This window comes from Arvicola amphibius, chromosome 3, assembly GCF_903992535.2.
Source record: "Arvicola amphibius chromosome 3, mArvAmp1.2, whole genome shotgun sequence".
In the NCBI taxonomy this organism is placed as follows: domain Eukaryota; kingdom Metazoa; phylum Chordata; class Mammalia; order Rodentia; family Cricetidae; genus Arvicola; species Arvicola amphibius.
The window spans coordinates 78,277,176-78,294,274 of NC_052049.1; the positions used below are offsets into that span (position 1 = coordinate 78,277,176).

At 38.7% G+C, this 17,099-nt stretch overlaps 1 protein-coding gene across 1 annotated transcript in view; it reads left to right on the forward strand.

The window, feature by feature from the left end:
- Trpc6 (transient receptor potential cation channel subfamily C member 6) overlaps window positions 1–17,099 on the forward strand; it is a 122,062-nt gene that overhangs the window by 91,468 nt on the left and 13,495 nt on the right. The window contains 9 exon segments of the mRNA XM_038322772.1: window positions 3,631–3,847; window positions 9,545–9,568; window positions 9,571–9,619; window positions 9,621–9,661; window positions 9,664–9,687; window positions 9,690–9,773; window positions 12,365–12,629; window positions 13,805–14,000; window positions 15,372–15,575. Of these exon segments, the coding sequence (XP_038178700.1) occupies window positions 3,631–3,847; window positions 9,545–9,568; window positions 9,571–9,619; window positions 9,621–9,661; window positions 9,664–9,687; window positions 9,690–9,773; window positions 12,365–12,629; window positions 13,805–14,000; window positions 15,372–15,575 (1,104 nt within the window).

Sequence of the window (17,099 nt, forward strand, 5' to 3'; positions counted from 1 at the left end):
CAGTGATGATGTCAGAGGATAATGGAAACATGGCATTTTTCACATGAGTAAAATTCACCCCCAAGGAATTTTCCCCTTATTATACATAAGACCCAAACTTGACAGTTTGACAGTTACATATACTTACATACTGAATTTTAGTTATTTTTCCCAGCCCCCCCCATATCATAGTATAAGATTTGAAAGTTCCCCATTACTCAATATTTAAAACTCCCCTGGTCTCTTACAGTAGTGATAGTATATTCCCCAAATGCACTTCGTAGCACGATACTAACAAAAGGCCCTCAAAAGAGTGAATTTCCATGCTGACTTTCAATTCCACAGCTAAGAAAACTTGAGCATAGGAAAGTTAAGAAATCTGTCCATAGTTGTAGGTAGATCTAGGACTTCACGTTTTAGGAAATGTGGCTTATATCTAACTGCTGAGTTCTCATCTATTTTTCAGAGTCTTCTATTTTCTCCCTCCTTTAGAATTAGAGGTTCCTGCCGGTGTGTGTTTTAGCTAATGCCCTTCTGAACGCCGGTTGCATCTGTGTCTGAAATCCGCTGTGCCATTACTTCTGTTTCCCACGTCATCAAGAGTATCTGAACCGTCCTTGCTTTCACTTGTGGCCATGCAGTGTGGCAACTTTCTGCAGTGAATGGCATTCCTTTCTGTGAGCAGTGAGAACATAGCTCACTGCCTCCCCAGCTCCCAGACTCTGACTCCAGCTTTTGTGGTTCGCCTCAGGCTCACACATTTCTCAGATTTTAATTGAATCTTAATTTTCTGACTTCCTTTGCCATTTCTCCTTCTCTGGTTATGATTCTTTCTCATATCTGTTTCCAACCCTAATTTATAAACCCAGAGGCAAGCACAGGTTAAATAAAGCATTATTGGAGAATTTTCCTCATTTTAAGTAAATCTGTTTATCAGCTATTCTTTATTCTGAGAAACATGATGACAAAGTGTGTAACTTTCTCATTTGCAATGAACTAAACATTATTACTGGTCCATAGAGCTGATTTAATAGTGAGAGGTATCTTTGGCTAAACTGATGCTTCTATTTAAAATACTTTAGATTTTCTTATATATGCACAAAAATAAGGATAAAATTTTAGGAATAGATATCTTCACGACGTCCTTGCTTCTCTTTCAGTTGCTAATAGATGAAAAACTAGAAGACTGTGATATATAATGCCTAAAGGGAAGCATTTCCTTTAAATTATTTTAAACACATAATTTTTCTTTTCTTAAATACGTTTTAGTTGAAATATTAATACATTAATTTCCTCCATTCCCTTTCTCTCTCCAACCAACCCCAGCCACCCTGCCTGAAGCCCTGCCATGACCCCACATTTCTGAAGTTGGTAGCCTCTTTTTCTTTGATTATTACTGTTTCATATATATATATATATATATATGCATATTGCACAAATATGTTTGGTGGTGGTTGTGTGTGGGTGTATGTATGATTTCAGGATTGACTGTTGTGCATTTGAACAGCCGATAAGGGTCGTCATCCACGAGAGAGGCTAATTCTCCTCTCCCAACAGTCGATACTTGCCTGTAGTTCTTTGTCTGTCACCATTATCTTCTTATTTGTGTAACCATTTTTAGGGAAGACTGTTTCTGATCTTTACAATATTTTTTCCTGTTTTTCATGAAGTTCCCTGAGCCACAGATGCAGGAGCTATGTTGTAGATGTGCCTCTTAGGCCTGGGCTCCCTACAATGGATCTGTTGGCTTCTGTGTTGTGTACAGTAATGGTTTTCTATGATGCTCTCAAGTAAGGGCTCCTTCATGAGGTATGGTAGCTAGATACATTTTAGAACTTAGTAAGGAATAATGATAATCTAAGAAAGTGAGGTAATGTTCTTATCTAAGCTTTATGGCCCATGAAAAGCTAGGGAAAGTTGCACAGGCTTCTAGTGCCAGGCCTGCTTTCTCTGCTCCCAAGTGGATCTTAATTCTCACTGCACAGCTGTTGGCTGCCCCCAACATGTGAGTGCCACTTCTTGCACCTGTACAGATGTCTTGTTGTGAGTGCCACTTACTGCCCTGTACAGATGTCTTGTCTTGCTGGTAGATGTCATGGTTCATAGATGTTGCTGTTTGGTAAGACTGTTTAATTGCTTCCCTTCCTTGACAGCTTGGAAAGTATTTTCTGGTACCATGGAAGCTACTCCACAGATCCAGCTTGAATCATCCAAGTCCTGTGTCATGAATATGGACTGTATTCCATGGTAGGGGCCTCCCTTAGCCCCTGAGAGGCAACCGAAGGCTGCATCTCTAATCCTTACTGTGTGGGGAATAGCTTGGGCTACCTTGATTAAGCATTCAAAAGGTGGTTTCTTATGCTTGATTACTTAGGTTTTTCTGAATCTGTGGTTCTTTGGAGAGTATTGTCAGATAAGGTGGCATATAGGCATAATTTACTGTATATTGTATATATAGTATAACTTCTAGTAAATGAAAACAATATGATTCCTTGAGATTTTGTCCATATCCTTGGTGTTATTCAACCTTTTTAATTTTTTTGTTGTGTAAAAACTGTGGGTTTCATCACATTTTTACAGGTGTATCATTGTGTATCATATATGCTTACCTTTGATTTTGGGTGGTTTAATTTATCATCTTAGAGAATATCCAGAGCCATGAGGTATAACCTAGACTCTCCCTCTGCCCAGGCCACATTTCAGACAGAAATTAATCTAACCGTGTAGTCACGTTGTGGGTCTTACTCATCTCTCTGTTTTCCTAGAAGGATCCAGTTTTCACATAAGGCAAGAATGTTACTCATTTCATCCAGCAAACAAAATGATGAAGGTGAAGTCCGATCCAAAATTTTGAACTTTAAAGTCGGTACGTTTAGCTTGTGGTTCCAGCGTGCACAGTCCTCCAGGAGAGATGCTGTGCTGATCTGCATGACTTTTTATGCCATGACAGTGCCACAAGCCCTCATCCAAAGCTCTGAGCTGCACATATGTTAGTGAAACAACACGTGAGATAAAACTCAGGGTCTATGCTTTGTAACACAGACTTGTTTGAGTGTTTTCATTGTTTTTTTCTTCCATGCTTTAGGCTCCTTACGAGTGTCCTGATAGTGTCTTCTGTATCTGAACAGCAATAACAACACCTTAAGATTTAAATGTTCTTTTCCTGAAATATTTGTTTCATTTATGCATCTGTGTGCATTTGTGGACCTGCCATATAGGTGTGAGTGTCTGGAGAAGACCAGAAGAGGGCATCAGATCACCTGGGAACGGAGTTACTGGTGGTTGTGAGCTACCCCATGAGGGTGTTGGGATATGGACTTGGGTCCTTTGGAAGAGCAGTAAGCACTCTTAATTGTTGGGATATCTCTCCAGCAAAAGAATTTAGATATTCTTGATAGAGAAGTTAGTTTTTAAATTATTTAGAAACTTCAGCAAGCAAAAGAACATGGACAAAATTTTACAACAGCATAAAAATGATTTTCTGTTTCTAATCATAAAAATACATATGGCTATTTCAGAAGAACATAAAAATATGCAGATGTTTGTGTGTATGTGTGTGTGAGAGAGAGAGAAGAGAGAGAGAGAGAGATAGAGCAGAGAGAGAGAGAGATAGATTAAGATTTTTTTTTCTGTTGATGTGTGTTTTGGCAGATGGGGAAGATAATGCGTGGACCATTCATGAAGTTTGTAGCACACGCAGCCTCCTTCACCATTTTCCTGGGGCTGCTTGTCATGAATGCAGCTGACAGATTTGAAGGCACCAAGCTCCTCCCTAATGAAACCAGCACAGATAATGCAAGACAGCTGTTCAGGATGAAAACATCCTGCTTCTCATGGATGGAGATGCTCATTATATCCTGGGTAATAGGTAAAGACTGATTTTCTGTCTTGTTCCTTTTTGCAGCCTTAGCATCAGACTGAATCATGTTGATTCGTCCACATAATCAGTTATACAAATGTATGCAGCAGGAAACAGAGTTCCATGCACCGTGACTTTCTTTGTGATCTTACACAGTTGCTATGGTGCCCTTATTACTAACGTCATTCTTTTTATATGCCCTGTGATAATTGCATTCTCTCCCCCGAAAAGGAAGAAAATCAGCACACCACTATTAACCAAACCCACCACCAATAAGCAAAACATCCTATGTGCAGTTTGGGATAGCTTTGAGTTCAAGCTTGAAAACAACCTTGTCATGTTATGTTCGAATTAAGAGAAATTAAAACTGGTAGCCACTCATTTGGACTGAAAATTTGTTATGTTCAGGGAATTGTTCAAAGCCCTTGACTTACATCAGGCCACACAGTCTTTCTGTACCTCAGATTTCTAATCTCCTACATATAATAACATCTATCTTATTGAATTATGTGAACATTAGCTAGATCACGTCCTCAGGTGACTTGTGAAAGCTGAGGAAGTCAGTTGGAAGCATGACAAGATTTGATTTGTCTTTAGAACCTCCTTCCATCTGTGGATTGCCACTAAGTACAAAGCATGTAAGAAAAGTGTCTCACTTGGATATTTATGAACAAATACATTCAACAGCCATTGAGCTGTCATTGGATAATAAGGATACTAAGTTTAGTGGGATGCAGTCTTCCCATTCAAGGAAGTAATCTGGGTAATAAATAAAAGTCAATAGTTAAATATCATTCATGAAAAAAATGCTATGGTTGAGGAATTGTTAAGGTGCTACAGAAGTACAGGTTGGACATTGAAATACTAGTGAGGTGGGATGCAGGAGAAGCAGCAGAGGCCTCCCCGAGATACCGATGGCACCTCTAACTAGGCTTCGGGGATGAAGACCCTGTTTATCCACACTGAGCATTTGAGGGATAATGACTCAGCGGCATGGGAGCATTAGGTGCTAGGATGTGAACTATAACAAGAGTGGACCTCTTGAACCATTCTGAGCTTGTCCTCGCTGCGTCTGGAGACTTCATAGATGCGGGTGATAGAGGTGGATGATTAAATGGTCAGAGGGTGTGCCTGGTGATGGGTCAGAGCACATTGCAGAAATGTTTCGGTGGTTTTGAGGTAGTGGGAGATTTGAAGGAGGGGTGAGCCCAGAGGCTGAGCCCAGATGCAGTGAACAATGGCAAAAGCCACGTGAGTTGAGCATGTGTGTAGAGGACTTGGGAGTGGCTTAGAGGTTACCCTGTGAATAGCATGGTAATGTTGTGTCTCTACAGGGAGGATTGAGGATTAGATGGGGGGGAGGATAGAGATGTCTGTGGTTAGGATGGGGAGCTTAAAAAAACTTCTCATTATATTTATGGTTAACTCTGAAATGTCCTAGCATTTCCAGGGATAAATGTCAACTGAGTCATAGGAAGAATTACTCCTGGAATAAGCCTGGACATAGACAAAGTTCCAGAAATTCTTCACTCTCATGTGACTCTTGACTGCATGAAATTCCCTCAGTGGAACTATGTAGAGTATGAGAAAACTCAAAGGCTCTTCCTACAGAATCTCCCATAGTCCAGAAGGTGCACTCCATCAGCTGTCCATTTGAGTCACGCGAGGAAATATCTGTTGCCAATTTCATGTCACTTCTAGGACATCCATGTCTTCTAGGCTTCTTCAGTCTGATGGATGAGCAATTGAAATGTTAGGAAGTAGTATGACAATAATGGTATGATTATTATTTTTTTGTTTTTCGAGGCAGGGTTTCTCTGTAGCTTTGGAGTCTGTCCTGGAACTAGCTCTTGTAGACCAGGTTGGCCTTGAACTCACAGAGATCCACCTGCCTCTGCCTCCTGAGTGCTGGGATTAAAGGCGTGCACCACCACTGCCCAGCTCTGTGTATGATTATTTTTAACTCTGTGAAGTATTCAACAACTACTGAATTATTCAAAACTTTTAAACCACTCATTTCATTGACGAGTTTCCAGGGAAAACATAGTTTCCTCTCGGTTTTACTGAATAATGGTGATCTTGGGCACATGCTAGGACTTGACTTCTCTTTAACTCTTTCTTTTCTAGTTTACTTGACAAACTGGAAGAGATTTTTTTTATCTCTATTTTTGACTTAAGAGAAAATGCTATTTCATAGTCTCTATCTTATCATACTAATAGCTATGAGGTTTTTTACTATATTAATATAAGTAAAATGCATAATACAGGAAATGGAGCATAGGGCAGGCTCAAAGAGTCTCAGATAATTATGATGATTATTAAACTTTTTGCTAGATATTATCTGCTTTTATATACAGTAAAGCCATTCCCTATTAGACAAGAGATATCTCTTTAGATACAAGACATAGTAGTTGAAAGAAAATAAATTTTATTGATGGTATTAGAGATAATGAATGCTCATTTCATTCTTTATCAAAATTCATTCTTCGTGTAATTTAATTTTTAGTATAGATTTAGATATTTTTCAATGAGAAACAAAAGCTGAGAATATTAAATTAACCTTTAATGCTATGAAGAAAACAACATTTTCCATGGGAAAACTGCCCTCCTAACCTTTGTGTTTTACTTCAGAAATTGTCTTACAATGTTAATTTGAAGAGAGAACAAAAGTAAATCAAAGATATAGTTATGTACATGCAAAATACATGAGAGTCCTAGCTCAGTTTCTGGCACTGCCTATTTATTTTTCTTTTGTTTTTGTCTTGCAATGAAGTCACAAAGGCTTCTAGAAATATGTGAGAAGTAGGCTATGTCGGTCACAGCCCGGTGTGTTACAAGTGTGCTGGGAAAGACTCATGGTTTTTGTTTTGTTATTTTAACAAAAGCAATCCTATGTGATTTTCATTTGATGAAAATTTGGAAAGCTGAAGTAGAACTGGAATTGCATGAGCTGTGTGACAAGGCAGGGTAAACTTCAAACCAGGGTCGGCTTGAAAGGGTCTAGCGGGAAACACAGGGCGGGGCTGTGCTGGAGAACGCGTCATGTTCAGAGTCCAGGAAATCACCTGTCCTTTGTGACCCTTAGTGAGCTGCTGAGAAAGCACAAAGCAATCCTGGGTTTGACTCGAACAGGGTAAGACAAAGTCAGGGGCTGCCATTGCTCTGCTGCGGAGACCATTGGCTGCAAGGTTAACAAATGAGGTGCTTACCCGTCTGTCATATCCATCGTAGAGAGACTGACTCCACCGAGTGGTCCGCAGAGGATGTGGGGGAGTTTGGTTTCATTACTGAAGGTGATGGAAAGAAGGGGCTTCAATATTGTAACTTGAAGCTTATTCCATTGGTGGGGGTGGCCATTTAGAGAAAAAGATGAAATATGCCTGGAAGGAGGGGCAAGCAGGGCACATTGACGCTCAAGCAGCCTTAGTTTCATGGGTAAGCAAAGCTGTGCTAGAGAACAAACGCAGTGAGCACACAAGTGGGTTGCTCTTTAGAGAAATTCAGATGCAGAAAGAGCGGATACAGTCTCCACTGCTCCAGAGTACAGAAATAGAACGAGCGCATTCTCTTTGAAGAGAGTCCTCACGATCTGGCAGCAGAGAAAGCCTCCCTCAGAAGTAGTAAGACTGCAACCCCGTGCTGTTTAAGCAGTGTGGCCCCGGTGGGGGAGCTCTCTGTATGGGGGGAGAAACCAGACTTAATGTAGGCAATTTCAAAGGTCCTTAAGCAACAACCCAGAGGTGGGGGCAGCAGAGAGGCAATTAGACAATCACACTTCCTTCAGGCTGAATAGCTCTGAGTGGTAGCTGTAGTTGGCAGCTGCTGCAAGCTACCACTTATACCATAAATAGATGAGGCAAAGGTACGAGGCGAAAAGGAAAGCTTTGTAAAACTACTGACTGTGTGTGATGTCCAATGTCCCCTTGGTCTCTGTGTAGTCCTCTGAACCATTGTAGTCTTGGAAAGGTTGGGAAAACCTGGGGCACCACACCCAAGAACATAGATGTCTTTAAGTTTTCCACCTGTTCATTGTTTTTTTTCCATGAATGTGAGTCTTGCACTATTTCCTGTATATAAGTTTATACGAGCTCATACCAACGCCCTGCTAACCTAAAATTACCTAATGAGAGTAATGAAATCGTCTGCCTGTAAGCCCACATTCTCTGTGCTGTACAGCGAAAATCCTGCAATGTGTTCTGAATAGCAAAGACCATGGCATTTTCTCATCTCTCAGTGCTCCTGAGCCACTGCACTAACATGCTCTGTGATAGATGGGAGATGGAATGTGAGAACTGGGGCAGGGGGATGCTGAAGGTTAGGGGGAGAAGACTGCTTGCGAAGTCAGGGTAGAAAGTTCTTTATGAGCGAAGACGTTGAAATTAATGGGTAGATTGTATTTCCACTTGGGGTTCCAGGAAGAGATGGGTTCAGAAAGGAATAGCATTTTAAGTTTCTGTTTAATCAAGTAATACTTCACTTCAAGTTAAGGAAGAGGACATGTGAATATTCTGGAATAATCAAAGAAGCAAGTGCTCAGAGTTCTTGCCATTGTTTCGTCACGAAGAACGCCAGCCACTCTGCACGCTATAACACACTTATTACAACATAAGATATTTGTGATTGTACATTGCAGTCCTTGTAAGGTGGTAGGCACATGTGTGCAATTCTCATTTTGCAAACTAAATTCTAAAAAGTTTAACACTTTGGCCAATGACTCTGGCAGCCAATTATTGCAGAAAAATTCTACAATCAATTGCTCCTAAACAACTGCAGTAAGGTTTCGGAAAAACATGAAATATTATTAATAATTCCATCAAAAAAGTCAGCCACTGTTAATGCAGTGATACAATTAGCTACTATAATTTCCTGTAGTCTTTCAAGATGCTCATTTTAAATTTGTTCACAGACTGCATGCCATTTAAACATTTTAATTTAACCATATGGTATGTGTTCTAGTTCCTCAATATATATGTGGAAAGACTTAACATACAATATTTACCCTGAAAGTATGAACTTTTGTTGAAGAGCATTTTCTTGTGAGTGGTTTTCAGAAGACAGTACCGAGGTTAATGGTCAAGAAAGGTTCTGTAGTTTTCCAGACAGTGGTGGTACATGCCTTTAATCCCAGCACTCAGGAGGCAGAGACAGGCAGATCTCTCTGAGTTTGAGGCCAACCTGTTCTACAAGAGTTAGTTCCAGGACATCTAGGGCTGTTACACAGAGAAATCCTGTCTCAAAAAAACTAAAAACAAAAAAAAAAGAAAGAAAAAAAAATAAGAAAGGTTCTGTAGTTGGATGCCAACAGGTAGTTCCCCTGATCTGTATAATAACTTACAAGATGTCATAGCAAATGTCTGCATAATTCCATTGTGAAAATGTGAACTCTTTCCATTTGGAGTGTGTGGGTATATGTTGTAATTTGGGATATTATAATGAACATATTAAGTAATTTTTCCATGACTGAAATAAATATCACTATGGTTTTTTTTGTTTGAGATTCTTGATCAGTTTACTTGAGTACTTTCAGGTTCATTTGTGATAGTGTTGGATTGGGTTTCTGGGGTGGGGAGATGGTGGCTGGAGAGGAAGGCAAGGGTATTATTTATGGAGTTGTGACTATCAGGTGAGATCTGTCCATTTGTTTGTTCTTCATGGAAGAGCTAAAGAATGAAATCGAGCTGATATGTTAATCCTTTACTGATGTAGGCATGATATGGGCTGAATGTAAAGAATCTGGACTCAAGGCCCCAAAGAGTATTTATTGAATTACTGGAATTGCTTGATTCGGGATGCTGGCAATCTTTGCAGCATCATTCATTGCAAGATTATGGCGTTCTGGCATGCATCCAAGCTCAGAGCATCATTGATGCAAATGACACTTTGAAGGACTTGACAAAAGTTTCACTGGGAGACACGTCAAGTTACTACAATCTGGGTGAGTTTATGTTAGCTAATGTGTAAACTACTGAAGATAAAGTATTTCTTGTGAAGGAGAATAAGTAGTAGTCTTTTTTCCCAGTTCCATCCAAAATTGTTTATGATGGCATCTGTATTTGAAGAATGACATTATTATCTGAAGAATTGTGCTTTTTACCTCTGCACTTGATTTATCTTCTGCTTAGAATCCTTTATTAACTACAAGAACCATCTACCATTACTTCTTGGAACAACCGGATAGTTCACAAATCCATTGGGAATTCCTGTATCATACCTTATAATTATGTATTTTTCTGTTTTCTTTTTAAATGAGTTTTTTTCTGTGTTTCCCACATAAGACTGAGTGCCCAAAGAGTCAAGAAGTTGTTAGGTTCATTGAAGCTGGAGCTACAGGTAATTGTGAGCAATTCAACATGGGTGTTGGGAAACTTTCAAGAGCACCAAGAACTCTTAAATGCTAAGCCTTTTCTCCAGTTTTCTCTGTCTAATAAGAGGGTTCACATGAGACAGTGATCCAGAAAAATGCCAGTATAGGATGTCTGTACTCTAGCCACCATGCCTTCCATATCATGAAAGAATTCCCTTTCTTGCAATGTCTCCGGTAAAATCTCCTATTTTGTCTGCACTTCTGTCTGGTGGGGTAAGAAAGCAGATATCATATTGTGCACCCCCGTCCACTTCAGTAACCTGTTGATTCGTTCACTTTTAAGACTCGTGTGCATGCTTGCTTAATGCACAGACCTGAACAAGCTCCATTAGTGGTGCTTCTGTAAGAGCAGCTCTGAGTAGTGACAGTGGATCAAATATGGCTTCTGCATGTAGACTTTGTCTGAGCATTTGACAGGATGCTTGATGGCAGGGGTTCATCAGATATTTGTGTAATTGAACATTTTCAACAACTGTGAAATGTTGAAATAGAGAAATGTCTATCTACACATAATGGAATGATACTTGACTTTAAATAAGAAAGATGATTATTGCAAAACCGTGATGAACATCGTGCTACATGAAACAAGACTGGCATGGAAAAACATCACATAATCTCTCTTACACATGTCTCATAGGAGTAGAGCATAATAATGGTTGGCAGGAATGGAGACGTGTGTGTCAAAGAGGAGAAAGTGCTGTAGTTAGATACAAGTCGTGAATGCTGGTGTTCTGCCATACAATATGGTGGCTGTAGTTAACCACAGTGTACCATACATGGAAAATTTCTGAGACAACTTTTAAATGTTCTTACCACACAGAAACAGTATGTGAGGTGATCGATATGTTAATATTAATTTAATCAGCATGACATGTCAATGTATGTGACATTGAACCCACATACATGAGTTTTAAAAGTTTATACTTGAATGTTTTTACTTTTAAAACATATGAACTGTGTCAAAGTAAAAGAATTTTTGGAGTCTTTAGGAGGTGTCTCAAGCACTGAAAGAGTTGAGAGATAAAGCAAACAAATAAATTTGGAGTAGAAAGGGATGACATAGTAGTGGTTATAAGTGGTAGATCTTAAGGGATGCCTCTGTGGGGACCAGAGAAGTCCCAAAGAAAGAAGGCGATGCCAACCCCTTGATCAAAGTAGACATGGTTACCATTTCAGATTAACAAACCAGGTGAGCTACTTATTTCCCCAGGGGAAAACTGACTAATGAATGGAAATGCGTTTCAATATTTGCCCAAGAAAATCATCCTGCCCATGGGAAATTGACTTAGGGAACTAAATCTATTAATATTCAACTGGCATCTTTGTAGGCTTACTGTCTATATCACTAAAGTCTTCTCATTGTCTCTTTTGTATTTATTTCAATCCTAAGTGTTTAAGAGTTTCAAAGTATACTCAAAGATATCTATTTATAGGTAAATCAAAATACTATAAAAGAAACCATACTCATAAGTTTTGTGTTATCCTTTCCTATTTCCACTCTCTGAAAATAACCAAATGCAAATTTATAATCATATTTCCTCCTTTCTACATGCTATTTTGCATTTTTCTTCATAATGATTTCTTAAGTGGTTTTTGATGGTTTAATGTAATATTGCCAGAAGAAATTATTAATGATTTATAAAAAAAATTGTGGTAAAAAATAGACTTGTTTTATTGACCAATAAAAGTATTTCTAGTAAGTTTAAATAAGAAGTATATAACCATCAAATGACATTATTTTAGTTCAAGGTTGAATAATAAATGGTATAATTTAATAAGTGCTGGATATTTTAAAGCACTGTCCGTATATGAATTTATTAAATTTTTAAGGGCTGATGAGAGCCATGGGAGCAGTACTGTCTCATTGTTAGAGAGAGAAGAATAAACCTTAGAGGAGTTATTTGTATGGATTCTTTCAGTTGAGGATATATAGCTATCAATAGGGATAGTTGCTCAACTGGTCTACCAGGGAGGTTTACAAGATTTGGAATTACACCCTACTGGGAATTCAATCAAGTCAGAATATATGGCAGACACTTGTAAAGTTCTTCAGAATGAAGCCTTTCACTTGATTATATATTTATTATTCTCAGAAAATAATTCACCTAAATGAGAAACTCATAGCGATTACTGTAATCCTTGTCTCTGATTTTTTTTTCTAGCCAGGATAAAGTGGGACCCATCTGATCCCCAAATCATCTCTGAAGGTCTCTATGCTATTGCTGTGGTTTTAAGTTTCTCCAGAATAGCATACATTTTACCAGCAAATGAAAGCTTTGGACCTCTGCAGATTTCACTTGGAAGAACAGTAAAAGATATCTTCAAGTTTATGGTCATATTCATCATGGTGTTTGTAGCCTTTATGATTGGAATGTTCAACCTCTACTCCTACTACATTGGTGCAAAACAGAATGAAGCCTTCACAACGTATGTGGTCCTAGGTATTTTGATGATAGAATTTGCAGATCAAAGGGAGATGTGTTCAATAACACCCATGTTCATTGGTTCATACTTCGATGAAGACACCCCCTCTAAGTCTATTTCAGCAAGATAGGGAGGTTTTAGTGTGACTTATAAGAAGACCAACATATAGAAATCTTCCTAATATAAAACAATGATAAATAACATTTTTAGAGTCATATTATAAGATAGATTTCTCCTACATACCATTATTTTTGACAGTGCACAGAAAGAAGAAACTAAAATCCACAAAAGCTAACTTATGTTCTGGATGTTGTTTAAGTGCTGACACTGTTTACTAAGTAGCATCCCCTGTCCTAAATCCTGTGCCTTCTGGGCTCTGGGGCACTGGGTGAGGACAGCTGTCCTCCTAGTTCAGTTTCCCAGAACTTACATTGACCAGATTGTAAGTAGCAATGGAGACAAGATTATGACTTGCATTCTCTGTACACAATACAGGTTGAATAAACTTTGCTGGAATAGATGTCTTAAATTTCAGAGCATCTATGTCACATGACAAATAGCATCTGAAAAGAAACCTACTGTTTTTCATATTCTTCTAGAGTGTATTTTTTCAAGAGAAAATTAAACCACATAGGTTAAACATATGAGCTTAACTCTGGACAATGATTATGCTTAAAGCATCACAATTCTTCCTAGGGCATGTCAAGAATTTTGGTGCCATGTCTACATTTATATTGTCATGTTTCCTGATATATACTATTATTTTCTATTCATTCTGTGTGATAGAAGTACAGATGAACCAGAAAATAAAATGATTCTAACAAGTAGAATTTTTTTATTAAGTAATTCATTTAACTATTCCATTGCCAAACCCACCAATCATTTAACTGTCAATGTCCGTAATTATGAACTTATCCCACAGCCTTTAATGAGTGTCTGTTCAATGCTGGCTCTCAGCTATGTGCATCATCTGCACAATATCACATCTTAGCAAGGAACCTAGAACTGCAATGTTGCCCATTTTGCTGAAAGAAAATTGAAAGTTCAGACAATCAGACAATTTTTTCATGAGTATCTAATAGTTTGCAAGGATATTGAAACCACTCAGATTTATGATGTTGCTATTACTATGTATTCATATCTTTTTCATATTCTTCTCTCTGTTATTTTCCCCTTAGAGTTGAGGAAAGTTTTAAGACATTGTTCTGGGCTATATTTGGGCTTTCTGAAGTAAAGTCGGTGGTCATCAACTACAATCACAAGTTCATTGAAAACATTGGCTATGTTCTGTATGGTGTCTATAATGTCACGATGGTTATTGTTTTGCTAAATATGTTAATTGCGATGATCAACAGCTCATTCCAAGAAATTGAGGTATGAAATCTATACATTCTTATAGTCCACGCGCACATTTCACATATTTTAAGCCTTTGGTATTTCTTAAGACGAGCCTCTTCGCCTACACAAATGATTCCAATCAGACCAAATTAAACCAAATTAAAGGATGTCCATATTTAATGCAATGCTCCCGGGTAGCCCTGGGAAAGCATAGAGAGAGCAAGAGAGAGACAGGGGGACCACACGAAACCCAGAGACCATGTGTACATTCTCTGGGGGACAGTTTAAATAGCCCGTGGGAGTAGTCTTGACCATCCCTAGGGGAGGGTTACCTTTGGGCGGTCTTTCTTGACCCTCCCACAGGAGGGGCTTATTCTTATTCCAGGAGCTGGGGTGAAGACCCCAGACAAACAATCCAGACTTCTTGTATAAAGGGGTGTAAGGATGTTGCTTCTGACCAAGCAGTAAGGATCAGCTAAACAATGGAATGAAACATACTTTCCCTGCTTTGTTATTTCTCCACTTTCTATGCTTGTGTGATCAGTATTGGTCTAGGAATGCAAAGAAGCCTAACTTTGCTTTTAAACACAATATTGATGGGCTATGCTGAATCAGCAGAGTGTAAGGGATAGAACGGTCTGATTTATTACTGGTTTTTAAAATCTGAACTACTCTATCAAGATGAATTTTCATTTTTGTGATGTTTTGTTGTTTTCTTTTTTTTAAAGAATAGCATCTCGTGTAGTTCAAGTTAGCCTAGAACTTGCTGCATAGCAGAGGATGGCCTTGAGCTCCTGATATCCCAAACTCCACCTTCCGAGTTTGTGTGCCACTGTACCTAGTGATGAATTAATTTTTTAGTCAACAATTATTGCTATCAGTGAGGTGTGATAGCCTAACCCTGTAATCCCAACATTTGAGAGGCTGAGGCAGATGGATCAACATTACTTTCAGACCAGCTATATTGTAAGAATCTGTTTTAAAATAACAACAAAAGAGGAAAAAATTATTGTTTACAAATAATATAATACTCAAATCTTTTTGGAGTTATAGTCAGAATTAATCCGTTTTCAGATTGGTAATGACTGTGTCACTTCATATTCCAGAAATTTTGATTACTGGATGAATAAGTTATTGAATGAAGAATATATTGTATAGTGTTTTAGAAAGCACACTTGATATATACATTGTTTAGCATTTATAAACACATGTGAGTTTTGAGACCAGTAGTCCAGGAAACCCGGTAAAACCTGAAGCAGACTTCAGAAAGAATATGTGGATTCAGTGTTCTGTGAAGCCTTCAGTTAGTCAGGCTATTTGTAGCCATTGCCTCTTCTATCTAGCCACACAGTTAGAAGAACCTGAGAATTCTGTTTCCATGATGAACTGTTGTGTCTATCTGTACAGGATGATGCTGACGTGGAGTGGAAGTTTGCCAGGGCCAAACTGTGGTTTTCCTACTTTGAGGAGGGAAGAACGCTTCCTGTCCCCTTCAATCTTGTGCCAAGTCCAAAGTCCTTGCTCTATCTCCTCTTGAAATTTAAGAAATGGATATCTGATCTGGTCCAGGGTCATAAGAAAGGCTTCCAAGAAGATGCAGAGATGAACAAGGTGATTATCTTGATCATTTATCACTATGGTCATAATTCTTCTCATCATAGTAATTACTGAGTCAAAGCCTTTTAAAGAGTTTTCCATGGATAAACCATATCCTTCCATTCTCATTCCTAGTAACTCCATATATGGTGGTCCTTGGTCTGGTGACTGTTTAAAAATGGCATACTGGACATTTCCTACCTAAAAGAGTATAAGAGAAATGAAATATAACTAAATTGATGCATTGTCAGGTGTAGACAGTGAAAGTGAGAGCATTTGGGACCTTCTTGTGCTTTCAGTGCACCAAGCTTCTCACTGCTCTGTTAGTGAAATGTCAGCAGCTATCAACAGCTGGTAGAAACTGGCTGTCTGACATAATACCTACACCACAATGTTCAGGATGATTGCTCGCACACAACATGGGAGGCCAGTGTCTGCAGCAAGGGGCTTAAGGAAGGACGTCTACGATTACAGATCAGAAATAATAATCTCAGTAGGCAAGGCAATCTCAAGAAAGCACAGATGAGGACTAGTGCCCAGCCGATGGGGTGGAAGACTTTCAGTATGTTCAGACATCGTTCAGACACATAAACCACACTGTATATGCATAACATCAGAGACAGGCATTCCCTGCACAGCTCTTCCTGAGCATCAACCTAGGAGCAGTGGTATTCTAGCCACTTTCAGCAGAGGTGGATCAGGATGTGGACAGGTATGCAAAAAGTGTCTTTGAAAAATTAATGGTGCTGTCAGTTTCTTCTTAAAGGGAATTTGAAAGGAACAAGAATCTTTTTAGAACATTCACTTTTGGTTAGAGATTACAGACCATTTTTTTGTCTCTTCAAAAATGAGAAAAAAGACAATGAGCAAAAGTTATAAATAGTTCAATCTTGATTTTATGAAAGACCAAATCCATAATGATAAGACCTACCCAGCAGAGCAGTGGATTATCTTAGGAAGCTTGGTGCCCCTGGAATTGTAGTCGATCAGTAAACTACTAATGTCTGACATTAGAAACTCAGAGTTGTTTCTAGACTGGTGGGCCACTGGGTCTGGTTTGAGGTTTCCTTCTGTCCTCCCATTGGACAGAAGGAAAATGTGTTCCAATGACTGCTGCCGTTGGCACAATAGTGTAGGGCTCTAAGTCAGGGCCAAGCTTCGTGGGCTAGTTTCCTTGTCAGCAACAGGAGTCAAAACTCCATCTGTGTTGCAAAGATTGAATAAAATAAATATTAAAAATCCTTTGAAATCTCTAAATGATTGTGCATAGAAGTTTGGGGAAGCAGCATCTATGGCCTTCCTCCAGATGGCTGATTTACGTGAGTCAGTGGGTTAAGTGGAAGACAATTTCCTTTACTCAATGTAATTAAATGTACAGTTGTCAAGTTTGATTAGAATTGTAACCTGAGAAAATTTAGTGTTTGCATAAATGTCCAAGAACTTTGCAAAAGGAAGACTCAAAAAGGTTACGTTTCTCTCGTTAAAACATGCTGAGGAATTAGAGGAGTAGCTTTGGAATATGGAATGAAGAGTCAGAAA